Here is a 13,630-nt window from a genome sequence, read left to right on the forward strand (position 1 = left end):
ACCCGACTTTTAGAGGCCTGTGGTAAGGAAGCCCTGAAGATGTGGACTGGGTCCCCTGTCAGCGCTGCCCCGCTAGCTTTTCCTGGAAAGGTCTACGAATAAAACAGGGCTGGTGGTGTACCTATCTCAGGTGAGTCCCTGGTGGGCACCTCTCGGTGGTGGGCACCCCTCGTGGGGGGCACGCGTGGAGCTGGCTGGAGAAGGGGGCCCGGCCGGCCCAGGAGGAGGCCCTTGGCATTCAGGGGCTCTGCCGCTTCAGCCAGGCACTCCCTCTCCGGGGCTGGCACCATGGGGTCCGGAGCCACCCCTGCCCCAAAGGGACATGGAGGATTGGGAAGCCGCTGGGTGCGCCCCTCCCCCAGGCCCTGCAACACCTGCTGGAGGCTCAGTCACCCAGGAGAGCCCGGGATTCCCGCTGGAACTGCCTTTCTTCCCATAAATCCCCATGGAGTGAGTGTCAGGACTTCAAAGCCCACGGCCTGGCCCTGGTTTACAGGTGGGAAAACTGAGGCTTTGAGACAGAACAGGATGGATTTGCCTGCTGGCAACTGGTGCCTCAGCCTCTGCCCCCGAGAAAGCATCAAGCAACATCTTCCGGGGGCCTCAGGACCTGCAAGAGACCCCATGGGCTTTCTCTACCCTGTGCCCACTTTCCCAGCCCTGCAGTACTGCCTGGGAGAGTTACCCCTCAGCCAGAGTGCAAAGGGCATCAACTAGCCAGGCCCACGCTGACCCCACAAGCATGAGGTTGGGGGCAGAAGTCTCCTAGCCCAGCTCCTCCGGGGCCTGCTGGGAGGACGGAGGAGGGTTCAGTGCCACCAGAGCGCCCACCATGGACTAGGTCTGATGTACCCATGTCCCTGTTCAGTCCAGAGACAGCTCTGGTGCCCCACAGGGTGAATGAAGGGAGAAGTCACCGGAAACATTCCAGGGAGCCCTGCCCTGGCCCTCTCGCTTCTCTGGAAAAGGATTCCCAGAATAGAGTCGGGGGAGGTAGGCATGGGCCCCAAGGTATCTTGTGTACCCTGGGGCCCTGCAGAGGGTGGGCTCATCACTCCACCCTCGTCCCACGTTCAACCCCCGCAGTCCCCCGCCCACCACGCCCAGCGGGGGGCCAGGGCGCTGATGCAGGAAGCTGGCTGGGCTTCTGGGTGGGCCTCTCCGTAAGAAAGAAGGACACGGAGGCAGGGTAGAAACGACTGTGTATTCCCTGGTTACAAAGCGGGGCTGTGGCGGTCATCAGCGTGTCCGGCGGGTCAGCAGACCAGCAGGGCCTCGTCGTCACTGGCCTCCAACGTTGGGGAGCAGGGTGGCGGGGGGCTCCTGCAGACACCCAGTGGCTCTGGTGGGTGGGGGCCTAGGGTGCTGCCGGCAGTGGGGGCCGGGGGGTGAGGGCCCTGGGCCGAGCAGGACTCCCGAGGCATGTCCACAGGGGCTGGGTTGTCCACCAGAGGGTCCCTGCCGGCCTTTCTGTCCTTGTGCACTGGCCTGGCCTCTGGGTCCCGCAGGCCCGAGGGGGGCGGCACAGAAGGCCCCACCTCCGGTGCGTGGCTAGGGGCGCCGGGGGGCCCCTCCCCGGCTGCCCCTGGGCTGCCTGTGTCTGTTAGCGGTGCCGGGGGGTCTAGGCCAGCCCCCGGTGCCGGCTGGAGGAGCCCGTCACCCAGCACCGTCTGTGAGGTGCGCGCAGCCGTCAGCAGCGGGATCTGTCCGCGCGGTGCCCGCGGCCGGTGAAAGAGCCGGTTCCAGAGGCGGCCGAGGCGGCGGCGGGAGGGCCCGCGGCGGGAGGCGTGCCGGCGCATCTGTCGCCGCATGGCCGTGCGAAGGTTCTGTAGCACCGAGGCCTGGAGGGTGGGGCGGCGGCTGAGGGGGCAGAGGTCAGCACGACCCCCGAGGACCCAGAGACCAACTTGTCCCCTCCCCGGCCATGGCCTGCTATGTCACCTGTCCAGGCCTCATCTCCCGCCTCCCTCGACCCCTGGACCAGCCTGGCCGCACGCTCTCCGACCTGGCCCCTCGGCCTCCCTGTCTTGGGTGCTTTCCGAGGTCTGGCCGGTGGGGTCTCACGCCCTCTGGCTCACCTGTGACGCACTGTAGACGGGAAAGTCCTCCACGGGTGGAATGAGGCCCTGTGCGATGAGCTGCCCGTAGGACGGGGGTGCCTCTCGCCGCACAAACTCAGCCTCCAGGCGTGTCATCTGGGTCTCAAAGGCCCTGAAAGCAAGGGCAGAAGGGCAGCATGGCGGGGCTGCGGGGACCCCCCCACTTCCCGCCTCCCACAGGGGCTCCGCAGCAGGACGTGGGACCCCGTCCTTCCATCCAGACATCCTGAGCTGCCCAGACCCGAGAAGCCCCGTGTGGATGGCCCGAGCCCCAGCTCACAAGCCCACAGCTGTACGAACAGTGAGCCCAGGGCCTCGCTCCAGTGACAGGAGGAAAGCGAGGCTCTGGCCCCGCCGCCCACCTGTACTCCTGCGTGCGCAGGGAGTAGAGCTTGAAGGCGCAGCCCAGGGCAATGACGAGTAGCAGGCCGCAGACCAGGCTGCCGATGAGCGCGGCGGTGATGACCTTGCGGGGCACGGCCGCCAGGCAGCCGTGCTCGTCGCTGCCGTCCTGGCAGTCCTCCTGGCCGTCACAGCGCCACGTCTCGAAGATGCACAGGTTGGTGCCACAGTGGAAGGTGCCCGGCTGGCAGGAGAAGCAGTTCTTCTCGTCGGCGCCATCGGGGCAGCTTTTCTGATTGTTGCAGCGGTCGGCCGGCGTGTAACAGAGGCCGCTGCCACCCTCACAGGGGTACTGGTCGGGGGGGCAGGCGGGGCAGCCCTGCTCGTCCCGGCCGCTGGCGCAGTGCCACCAGCCGTCGCAGCGCTGCGGCTCCGAGAAGCAGCCCTGCTCGCCTGTGTCCTCCACGTCGCCCTCGCGGCTGCTCCCGCACGGCTGCTCCCACGGAAGGCAATAGCCCTTCACCTGGTAGGTGGCGTTGAAGCCGTGGCCGGCGCTGCGGGCACGGGCGTGGTAGGCCACGGTGAGGCGGCCCTGGGCGGCCTCGAGGCTCACGGGCCGGTGATTGCTGCGGTAGGAGAGCGTCTGCAGCAGGCGGTCCCCGCGCTCGCCCAGGCCCTCGTATACCTGCACGTAGTCGTCGTAGCCCAGCCGCAGTTCCAGCTGCAGCAGCACGCGCCGTGGGTCCTGCGTGTCCACCAGCCACGTGCAGTGAAGGTCCGAGGGCCCGCGGGCCGCACCGAACAGGTCTGGGGAGGCGAAGGAGCCATAGAAGCTGCCCAGGCGCCGGCCGCAGGCCAGGTCAGGGCAGCCAGCCTCGTCGGAGCCATCGCCGCAGTCCTGAGTGCCGTCGCAGCGCCGCTCGGCGGGCAGGCAGCGCGTGGAGCGCGCCCCGCTGCAGGGGAAGGTGCCCCCGGGGCACAGGCTGCCCGGCGGCTCGGAGGCGGGCGCCGAGCAGTTGCCCTCATCAGAGCCGTCGCCGCACTCATCCACGGTGTTGCACTGCCACGGGCCCGGCAAGCACTTGCCGTTGTCACAGCGGAACTCGTCAGCCTGGCAGGATGCCTGGCCCAGCTTCCCTGTGGGGTGAAGTGCGTAGTAGAGACCGTCAGGGGCAAGCAGAGCTGCCCTTCAGCCTGGGGCCAGCAGCCGGCGTGTGGTGCCCCCATCCCAGCGGGGCCTCTGCAGGGTCCAGGGAGAGGCAGGATCCAAGGAGAAGGGCCCTGGACGCTCCATGGCCAACTGAGGGGCAGAGACCCTTCAAATGCCAGGGCAGGCCCAGGTCCTGACCTGAGCTGGGGGTAAGGGGTGAGCTCCCCACTCTGGCCAAGTCTATGAAGCGGGGTCAGTGACCTCGAGGGGCTCCAAGGCACCCTGCGGCAGCAACATGACCAGTCTCCGTCCCAACACTGGGCTCCAACTGACAGGTCTGCTGGGGGAGACCCTGCAGGGGTGGGTCGATGGAGGGTGCCGCCCTGGTCCCCCAGGAGCCCATGTGCAGACACTGAGGTGCCCTGCCCGCCCTACCACCGGCATCACCTCGGATGTATGAGAGACGGAAGCCCTGGGCCTGGCCAGGGCTGGAGGCGTCCGAGTGGAAGAAGATCCAAACGTGGTCCCGGGCAGAGATGAAGGCGGGCGGGATGGCGGAGCCACAGAGCCGGAAGGCCTCCTGGCGGGGCGGGGCCGCTGGGCCCAGCATGAGCCAGTCCAGGGAGCACTGGTGGGACTCCTCCACGTCAAAGTTGCGGAAGCTGCGGGGGGGCGGAGAGGGCCGCCGACGTGGGTGGGTGGCCAGGGACCAGCAGGGAACGGTCATGCCTGAGCTCACGGCAAGGACAGCCAGCCCCACTGTCCCTCCTCTCCTCCACTCCCAGCTGCTCGGTGGGCCCTCCAGGGGTCTGAGGGTGGCTCCATGAAGAATCAGGACAGCGTGGACAGCCTGGGTCACGTCAGCCCCAGTGCAGCCTCTCCACCCTCGGTCAGCACACACACACACACACACGGTGCCCCAACCCAAAGCCAAAGTGGAGGGGGAGGCAGGCGCCCCATGGTAGGCAATTCCCTCCACTTACACTCTCCCCTGAAGGACAAGGCCCAAGGGTTCAGATCCCCACCGTGCTGGCTCTGCTGGGACAGACGCTGCACAAATCCCAGGCTTGTACACTGAGGGGACCCGTGCACACCGGGCTGGCCTAGGCTGGGGCTGGGGCACAGCTCAGCACCTGGGGAGAAACACTGGCCCTGGACCCCCTGGCCCAGGCTGTGGGATAAACAGAGCCATGGGGTACTCTAGAGGTGGCCAGGAAGGGTGGAGTCTTTGAAGAGACTCCCAGTGGCCACAGGGAAACGGGCACAGACCCTGATGGTACCCATCACATCCCTGTGCCTTGGACCGACTGGGGGCTTCCGGGCTTTGCATTTAGGAGAGTGACTCCTCATGACCTCCCCAGTCCAGGGGTCCAGCCTCAGTTCCACCATCTGATCACCTCACCCCGTTTCCCTCTGCATGTCCCCGCAGCTCAAGCGCCTGGGCTCCTGCCTGGTCCCCTTTCCCGCCGAGACCACGCCAAGGCCCCTGGGGAAAACGTGCTCTGGGCTCAGTGCCAGCCTGGCCTCAAGCCACCCCTGCAGGACAGACAGGACACCTCTGCCACCTCACAGACAGCTGGGCCATGCCCACCAGTCCCAGGGCTCCCCCCCCTGGCAGGCCTGAGGTGACGGACAGCCCCGCAAGCCCATGAGAGAGGCTCAGGGCAGGACGAGGCCCAGGTCTGGGCAGCCGGCACCAGAGGCCCACGCTCACACGCTCACATGCACCCACATGCATACAACTCGTACGTGTGCACATGTAGACTCACACACGTACTTGCACACATACACATCTGCTCACTCGTGCCCACCACACCTACCCACACACGTGCTCACACATGCACACACACCTGTCCTTTATACCTGCTCAGATGGGGCTCACGCACATACACAAGCACACGTGAGTGCTCACACATGTGCACACACATCTGGTCACTGTGCTTGCCACGTGCACTCACATGCACACCATCACACTCACATTCAGTGTGTGTAGGCCCACATCGGTTCCCTCTGACACCCCCGGGGCCCCCATACCTGATGGTGATCATGTCCCCACGGTCACCCTGGATGTACCAGCTGCAGTTGGTGCCCGGTGGGTAGTTGAGGGGCCAGGCTGGGCTGTAGATGACACCGCGTCGTTCCGTGTGCTGCTCCAGTTTCCCGCTGCAGGCGGCTGTCAGGAGAGGAGGCTGAGAGATGCTAGCCTCACCTTTGGGTGGGAGGGGGTAGTGAGGGAGGGGGACACTTGAGCGCCCCATGGCTTGAGCACAGGCCTTCCCCGGGGTGGGATCAAGGCCAGCCAAGGTGGTCATGGCCAAGAGGAAGGCCACAACTCGAGACTTCATGGAAATGGTGTGTATGGCGTGGGCCAAGGAGGGCCCACCTTGTGCCCCAGAGCCTAGGTCTTATCCCTCATCCCCGGCAGGGCTGAGAGCGAGCCCACCAACTCCCCTTGGCACCTCAGTGGAGAATCCTGCAGCCCTAGGCGCAGGCAGACCCACTATGGTTCCCTGCCTGTCCCCCTCCTCCCACCCCGGGGCTGACTAAATACAGGCCTCAGCCCGGGAGGGAAGGGGCTTTGCTCACCCAACACATATTTACTGAAGACCTACTATATGGCAAGCACAAGTGGTAGGCATGCTCGTAAGACAGGCAAAAGCCTGGCTCTGTGGAGCTCACAGGCTGGGGAAGGAGCAGACAGACTATGCAGATACCCTGGGTGAAGTGAAGATTATAAAACAGGCCTGAAAGGAGGACCCGATGTCCCAAGGTGGCTGGAAATGCAGGCTGGGTCTGATGGCACCTTGTGTGGCATTTGGGTTTTATCCTGAGCCTAAGTGGGAAGCCACCAGGGGTGGATGTTGTAACCAGATGAGGAAACTGAGGCTCAGAGAGGGTAAGTGAGCTGCCCATGGCCACACAGCAGGTAAGCCAGGGCCCACCCTGGTCCTCTAACGGGCTCGGCCTCTCACTGCCAGCCTTGAGCCAACGCATTGATGAAGTGTCCACCGTACACTGTGTCAGGGACGAGCTCAGGGCATCACGCCGGCCAGCACGGGTGACGAGTGCCTCTATGCCCAGCCCCACCGGCCTCACTTTACCCACGTCCTTACACGTGCCCTCTGCTGAGCCCACCCAGCCTGAAGGCGGCAAACCCTGCCCCGGTGTGCCCTGGCCTTCCCAGGACCAGGAAGACCCTGCGCTTGGCTGCCCCCACCCCTCACAGCCCCTCCGTCATACTTCTTCATCTGATCTTCACAACAGCCGGCAGCACAGGTGGGGCCCATTATACAGATGGAGAAACTGAGGCTCGGGGAGACAAATGATGACGCTTTTCCCGAGCCCAGCAATACCACCTCCTCTCTCCCACTGCCTGGCCCCTTCCACCGTTGCCCTGGAAGTAGGGTCTCTCTGCTAGCTCTCAACAAGACTCTGAAACCCCAAAGGGCTCGGGTACAGTAGGGAGAGTGAAAGCCCTCCAGCCACCTCCCACAATCTTAGGAGGGTACACGCGGAGGTCCGGGTGATCCAACACTGTGACTAGCAGGGAGTTAGCCCCCAGCGGTGGCTCACAGGAGCATCAGGGGACTAGAAGAGAAACACCCACCCTGACCCTAAAGCGAGGCTGACCACGCTCAGGTCGCCATCAGAGCGACAGTCGTGGGTCGGCAAGGTACCAGCCAGGGTTCTCCGCTTGGCACTCAGTGTGGCCTGGGAGGCCAGCCTCCCTGAGCCTCAGATTTCTCACAGCCCAGGAGGGTAAGGACTAAACAAACGGAGGGGCGGCCAGGGGCCTGAGCAACGTGTTCCCTCTGACAGGTGAGGCCGCCGGCTTTATAGGCCTCACAGAGACGCTGGGTGCTGACCTGGGGACACCCTGGGAGGCATGAGGTTATGAAACCCAGAAGAGGCTTCTCCTCCTGCAGGGTGCTGGGTGGGAGGTCCCCAGGCAGGGCTGGGAGCACATCTTCCCCCCACACTGAGTCTCTAAAGCAGAGGTTACACCTGGAGTTGGAGGCTCCACCAGCCAGTGTGGGAGTCACCTCCTGTCCCCTCCGCCCCCAGGACAAGGCCTGAGGCAAAGCAATACCTACCCTGGCCCAGAGGCTTCCCCTATGGGATGGAGCACTCATGGAGGCCGGGTTTCCCACACTGGCCAGGGAAAGCCAGGCCCGCGAGGACCTGTGTCTGGCCCTTCTTTCATGAGTAGGGAAGCCTGTCTCTCCAACCACCAGCCTAGTCAAGAGCAGATGACTGGACAGCTGCCAGCCCAGCTCTGCCTCTCAGCAAAGCCCCTGACAACACAACCCCCAAACAGTCTCACCCCTGAGTGCCCCCTGGCTGCCCCAGAAATTCCCACGTCGCGGGCAGCAGTGTCACGCAGTCACTGTTTATTCTTCTCCAAAGGGGGCCACAGAGACCATGGTTTCTGCAGCCGTCGGCCTGGCCCATGCAAAGTGACCGTGGAGCAGGAGGGAGGCCAGAGTCCGTGCAGGGCCCCAGACTGGACGCTGCCTGGCCGTGGGCCTGGAGGGCATCATCAGCTCAGACCACCGGCCCCAGGCTTTCTCGTTTCTGTGACGGCAGGCCTCACCCGCACTCCACCACCACCCCAGGACCCAAGCACAAGCAGCGGAAAGAGCCTCGTGAATCCAGTCCTGGGGTCCACATTGCCAGATACACCGTTGCACCCTAGGCCCCAGCTTGTCCATCAGTGAAATGGAGTCAGTGGGTGCTGCTTGTCTCAGGGTGGCTGGGAGATCTGGGGAAGCGGCAGTCTCTAGGCAGACGTGTGTGCGCTGGGTTGAGTAGGGGGGATGCCCATGGGAGGTGAGGGTAGTGATGGGGTGTGTGATGATGGGTGGGCAGCAAGGGGAGCTGGGAGATACTGATGCAGGGTGGAGAGTCTTGGGGGGTGTTTAGGGGCAGTCAGAGAGGTCTGTCTGAGCTTAACTGGGGGCGACCTATGTTCACTCGGGCAGAAGATTGCTCGGCCCTCGGGTCAAGGTGGCCTGCTCAAGGGGGCAAGGGATGACTGAGCACTTTTAGACCAGTGTCCTTCTTTCCTGGTCCAAAGAGACGTCAAATACTCCTGAGAGGGTACAAGCAAGGCCTGAGGGCGCACAGCGTACAGATCTGGTTTCCAGAGGCCATCGTTACTCCGGACAACCTGCTGCTGTAACCAATGACAGGGAGCTTGGAGCCCCACCAAAGCACTTGGGCGCAGCTGCCAGGTGACGGGAGAACAGCCGAAGACCCTGCCCAGGCTCACCACCCCGCCGGGTCACAGTGGCCACACAGCGGAGCCCAGAGTCTGGGGTGGTCCGACCCAGTTAGTGCCTGACAACCTGGGGCAGGACGGGGTCTGAGAGGCAAAAACCTGTGAGGTTCCCGGGCAGCCCAGCTGGGCCCTCTGGGGGGGTCTGAGCCCAGTGAGGGCTGGGAAGGGGCAGGCCAGACAGTGATGATCTGGGCTCCTCAGTAGGAATCGCAGGGAAACCCTGAAAACTGCAGCAGCGTGAAGCTTTGGGTGGAGGGAGACACCTCTGGCAGCACAAACTGGTCTCCACTTCCCTCAGCAATGCTAGAGGGTCAGCGATGGGCTCCAGGACAGTCCCAGGCCCAGACCACCACCTGTGGCTGTACAGGACACCATGGGGTGCCAGGCACAGGCAAGCTGGACCCTGCTGGCAGCCAAACATGAGGGTGGACCTGGATGGCTGTCTTTCCTGGCTCTAGGAGTGGACCTTGTCCCTGGAGCATTTCTTTTCTAAACGTGGAGCAGACATGTTTGGAGCCACATGCCCACCCACTACACCAGCAGGAGGGCTGGCCTGGGCTCACATTTGTAAGACCTGACACCCTCAGGTCCCCTTCCCCCATGCCCACTCTCTACCATAGCCACAGACACCTGACCCAGGTGAGGCCAGTCAGTCGTCTCCTGGAAATGAGGATGGGGAGACTGGGTGGTTAGCTGTGGGGGCCAGGACACCAGGCAGGGCCGAGGCTGGCTCAGTGCTGAGCAAGGCAGGGCCCTGGGCCAGCAGAGTCAGCAGAGGAGACCAGGCTGCCGGGAGCAGGAGCTGGTGGGCAGGGAGAAGGGAGACTGAGGATGCATCTGAGAGACGGGCCCGTGAGAGCAGCTTCTGTGGACCCTGAGCCTCCCCATCCCAGGGACCGCAGCCAGCAGAGAGCCCTCTCCCTGAGCCGGCCTCAGTGGGTTTCTGCTGCGAGCCGGGCCCCGAGCAGAACTAGAAATCCCAGGTACCTCCTTCCCCATGATGCAGCTCAGCACACAGCAAACAAGTCCGCGACCCCCAGACTCCAGCTCCCAAGGCCCTTAAGATGTCTCACAGTGGCACCAAGGGCCACAGGGGCCTGGGCCTATGCATTCGCCAACCCCTGGCAGCCCCCTCAGCAAAGGACAAATGCTCCTGATGGCCTCAGCCTCCCTCCAGCTCCTGGCAGCCTTCGCTGTGCTCGGCACTAGGCCCAAGCACAAAGACGGCCAGTGGATGGACGGACCCACGCGGACAGGCAGGAGGCAGCCGCGGAGTTCTAACCGTGTTTTCTTAGACTCCATATGTCTATTTGGCATCCACTAACCACAGGGCCAAACTATCAGCCAAAGTGTTTACCTCTCTCCTGCAAACCAGTTTGCCTGAAACTGGTCTTTCCTGGGCAGACTGGCTGATCCGAGGCTGAGTCTCCTCACTCTCTTCTTATCTAACTCACACACCAAGCCAATATTTCATCCCAGGGTCAGGTACCAGGCACCGAGAGGCCACCCCCATAGCCCAGAGCCCTCGGGAATTATTCAAATTAGCCAATCCTAAGCTGCTTCCGCTGCCCTGCCTTGCCTTTCCCACTGAAACTCCAATCAAGGCTCTGGCCTAGGCCTTCCCCTCACTCCTATGTCCAAACTCACTCCTTGACCAAACCTGGTATTTCCCCTGTGACCCTATGTGGCATGGCATGTGCCCTCCTCACAAGACACATAAGTAATAAATCCCTCCATCAATGGCTTTGGTCTCTCGGTGTTGTCACTCAGCCATATCTTTATCAACTAAATCCCAGGTATAATTTTAAAGCAGGCAGGCATCTCATGGCGCCCCATGGCCCTCTGGGAACCCTACAGCCTACAGGAAGCACAATCCGTCAATTGTGTGGGCTGTGACAGTTTCCTAGTGGTATTAGGCCACCATGTGCCAACGCTGTGTTGAGCACCTTACCTCATTTGCCCATTTAACCCTAATAAGCAGGCTTTGGGGTAGGGCCTGTTATTGCACCCATTTTACAGAACAGGAAACTGAGACTCAGAGAGGTGTAAGTTTGCCCAATGCCAAACAGCTCCTTTGTGATGCAGAAAAGATTCCCAGGGATTGAGGTAGAAAAAGGCCAGGTGACCTCAGGGGTGGAGCCAGGATCCTGAAGGCTGGTACTCAGAGGTCACTAAGCCAGGAGGGCTGGGAGGAAAGGAGCAAGGGGAGAAGCATCTTACTCACCTAAGGCAGGAACGGCGCTGCTGAGCCGCCCGGTGAGAACAATGTTCACTGCGGGAGACACAGAGAGAGTTCAGTGGATTGGGGGAGGGGCGTGGCTCTTGGGGCTCAAGCACCTGGGGCACAGGACAACACAGCCCAAACTCCAGGCTGGTTCTCTTCATCTCGCAGGGTAAGGCCCAGAGTGCTGCCACAGAGACTTGTGCTCCCACCCCAGTCCTGCTGGGATGGGCAGAAGCGAGAACCTCGGGGTCTCAGCACCCACCTGAACACCCAGAGCGGAAGAGAGCAGGGTGCAAGCCCGACTGCACCAGACAGCTCCTGCCACTTGCCACACTTGGGAATTCTAACTTACTTGTGAGCGGGTGTGTTTCTGTTTCCTCTCAGGCTTGGGAACCATGGGCCTGGACCATCCTTCAGAGAGAGGCCCTTGCTCAACCTGGGCAGGCGGCCTGTTTGTCAAGGGGGCTCCTACCACCCTGTAGGGCTTCCTCCCTCTGAGGGGCCTCTCCAGCCAGGGAGGGAGGGAAACAGTTCTGATTACACTCATTTTACAGGCACTCACAGCTAACAGGGTTCAAGGTCCTCCTCACTGTGCCATACTGACCTTGAGAAGAGAGGCAAAGAATTTGCCTGCCACCTACCCCTTCAAGTACCCACCACCATGGGATTTGCCCTTTGCTTTCATCTACTGCTTTCCCGCAGGGGTTATGGGAATGGAAGATATGGGCAAACTCAACTTCCAGGGGTTCAGGGTGCCTCCTTCCCCAACATCAAGGATGCCAAGGGAAGCAGAGAGCATCTCTGCAGGGGTCAGCCCCCATCTGGTGAGGAAGCAGGGCCAGCTGCCCCCCTAGCAGTACACCCAGGCTCTGCTGGGCAGAGCCTATGCCTCATCTGGGCAGGGAGGGCCTTGGGAAGGCCAGAGGGTCTGCCCCTTGCCTTGCTCCCTGGGGAAGCCCAGCACCCAGCAGCACGTGACCACTGACAGATTGGGGAGTGGGCACTCTGGGGGCCGTGGCCTTTACTGAGACCCGCTCACACAGCTAAAGCAGGGGCCTTCCCCCAGCTCCTGGGTTCTTGGGGGTAGAGGAGGGTGCAACCTAAAATGAACAGGCTTCTTTTTTACTGTCATTTCAGTGGCTTCAACCAACCTATTGGGGTTACAGAGCCTTCACTAATGACACCATAGGGTGTCCCCTAATGACCCGAGGCTTAGATAATGGCCTCCCTCCTTCATCATGGTAAATAAAGGAGCCATGTGGCTTGAGGATTTAACTCCTTCCTTCCCTTCTCCCCCACACAAGGCCCTGGAAAGGTGGACAGAAAAACTCCCGGTAGGGCTGGAGGGGTGGCCAGGCCTGGATGGGTCCCTTGGCCCTCCCCAGACACACCACCTGGGCTGATGAGGCCTGCCCCGCTGGGTCTGAGAAGCCACAAAGGGAAAACAGGAGTCATTCTAGCAGCTGCCTCCTGCCCGGCATCCTGACCCGGCTCCGGCTAGCTCCCGCCCCCAACCCACTCTGGGCAGGAAATAGTTCCTTGTTGAGGGGGCCACCGGCCCCAGCCCAGCTGGCTTCGCCTTTGTCCGCAGCTCCGGAGGCCCCCGACCCCCCATCGCCACCAGGCTAAGCACGGGCAGCCCAGGCAGAAAGCCACTGCCTGCCAACCCCAGGCGCCTGCACAGCGGGCCGCCCTGCGCACCACTCACCCGGGCTCCCGGACGCTCTTCCGAGCCGGGCGGGAGCCGGGGCTCCGCGGCCGGAGGCGCCCTCCCAGGCCTACGACCCCAGCAGGCCGGGGTCCTGGGGGCCGCAGTCTCCGCGGCCTCCGGCGGGAGCTCTCGCAGTGCCCGCTCTGGGAACTCCAGCCGCAACCGGGGGAGAGGGGCGCCCCGGGTGCGACCAGGGAGAGGTGCGGAGCTACAGAGGCAGGGGACAGACCCCGCCGTGCCCGCGCGGCCCACTCACCCAGGCAGACGACGGCGAGCTGTGCCCGGGCGCCCGGCGCCCCCTCCGGCCCCGCGGCAGCCCGCTTCTCCATGCCGGGGCCGGGCGGCCGCCCGCGGACGCCGCCTCCTGCCCCGCGCCTGCGGCTCCGGCTCGGCCTCGGGCTTGGGCTCGGGCTCCCGCGGCGGCTGCGGCCCGGGTGCGGGCGGCGGCTCCGGCGGCGACTTTGTGAGGCGGCGGTGCAGGCCCGCAGCGCGCGCGGGGCCACATCGGCCGCGGCGTCACGGGCCCCGCGGGGGCTCAGCGGCGGCCGCCAGGGAGGACCCCTGCCCGCCGCTGCCCCCGCGCCCCGGGCGCCGCGCCGCGGCCGGCCTGTGCCCGGGGGCCCCCGGCGCGCCCATGCCCCGCGGCGCGCAGCCCGCCCGGCCCTGGCGCCCCTCGGCCACCCCGCGCTGCTCCCAGCCCTCCCGGCCGGTGCCGCCGGTGGAGCGTCAGCGGGTCTGTGGGTCCTGCCGCCCGGCCCCTCGCCCGCCTGAGCCCGGAGGCCGCGCCGCGCCAGCCACGTGACGTGCCCGCCGAGCCGCAGTG

General features: G+C 63.9%; 1 protein-coding gene across 3 annotated transcripts; it reads right to left on the minus strand.

Moving 5' to 3' along the window:
* Positions 1–1,185: 1,185 nt before the first annotated feature.
* LRP3 (LDL receptor related protein 3) lies at positions 1,186–13,318 on the minus strand. Of its 3 annotated transcripts, none has more exons than XM_059904996.1 (7): positions 13,064–13,307; positions 11,097–11,144; positions 5,626–5,800; positions 4,039–4,253; positions 2,462–3,578; positions 2,079–2,211; positions 1,186–1,841 (listed from the first exon to the last, which is right to left on the minus strand). In XM_059904996.1, the coding sequence occupies exons 1-7, from the start codon at positions 13,134–13,136 to the stop codon at positions 1,257–1,259; spliced, it is 2,346 nt and encodes a 781-aa protein (XP_059760979.1). In that variant the 5' UTR covers positions 13,137–13,307; the 3' UTR covers positions 1,186–1,256. The 3 variants fall into 3 exon arrangements, with proteins under 3 accessions (XP_059760979.1, XP_059760980.1, XP_059760981.1); XM_059904997.1 differs by having other exon boundaries at positions 5,626–5,764; positions 13,064–13,304; XM_059904998.1 differs by having other exon boundaries at positions 1,574–1,860; positions 13,064–13,318.
* Positions 13,319–13,630: the final 312 nt, after the last annotated feature.

This window comes from Balaenoptera ricei, chromosome 19, assembly GCF_028023285.1.
Source record: "Balaenoptera ricei isolate mBalRic1 chromosome 19, mBalRic1.hap2, whole genome shotgun sequence".
NCBI classification, from domain to species: domain Eukaryota; kingdom Metazoa; phylum Chordata; class Mammalia; order Artiodactyla; family Balaenopteridae; genus Balaenoptera; species Balaenoptera ricei.

Bases quoted from the DNA above. Each gene is read 5' to 3' on its own strand.
- LRP3 (XM_059904996.1), bottom strand. From the start codon at position 13,136: ATGGAGAAGCGGGCTGCCGCGGGGCCGGAGGGGGCGCCGGGCGCCCGG. The intron at 5,801-11,096 runs GTGAGTAAGATG...TCCCACCCAAAG, and splicing joins CAGCGCCGTTCCTGCCTTAG to GTGAGGCTAGCATCTCTCAG. The intron at 1,842-2,078 runs GTGAGCCAGAGG...CCCACCCTCCAG, and splicing joins CCGTCTACAGTGCGTCACAG to GCCTCGGTGCTACAGAACCT.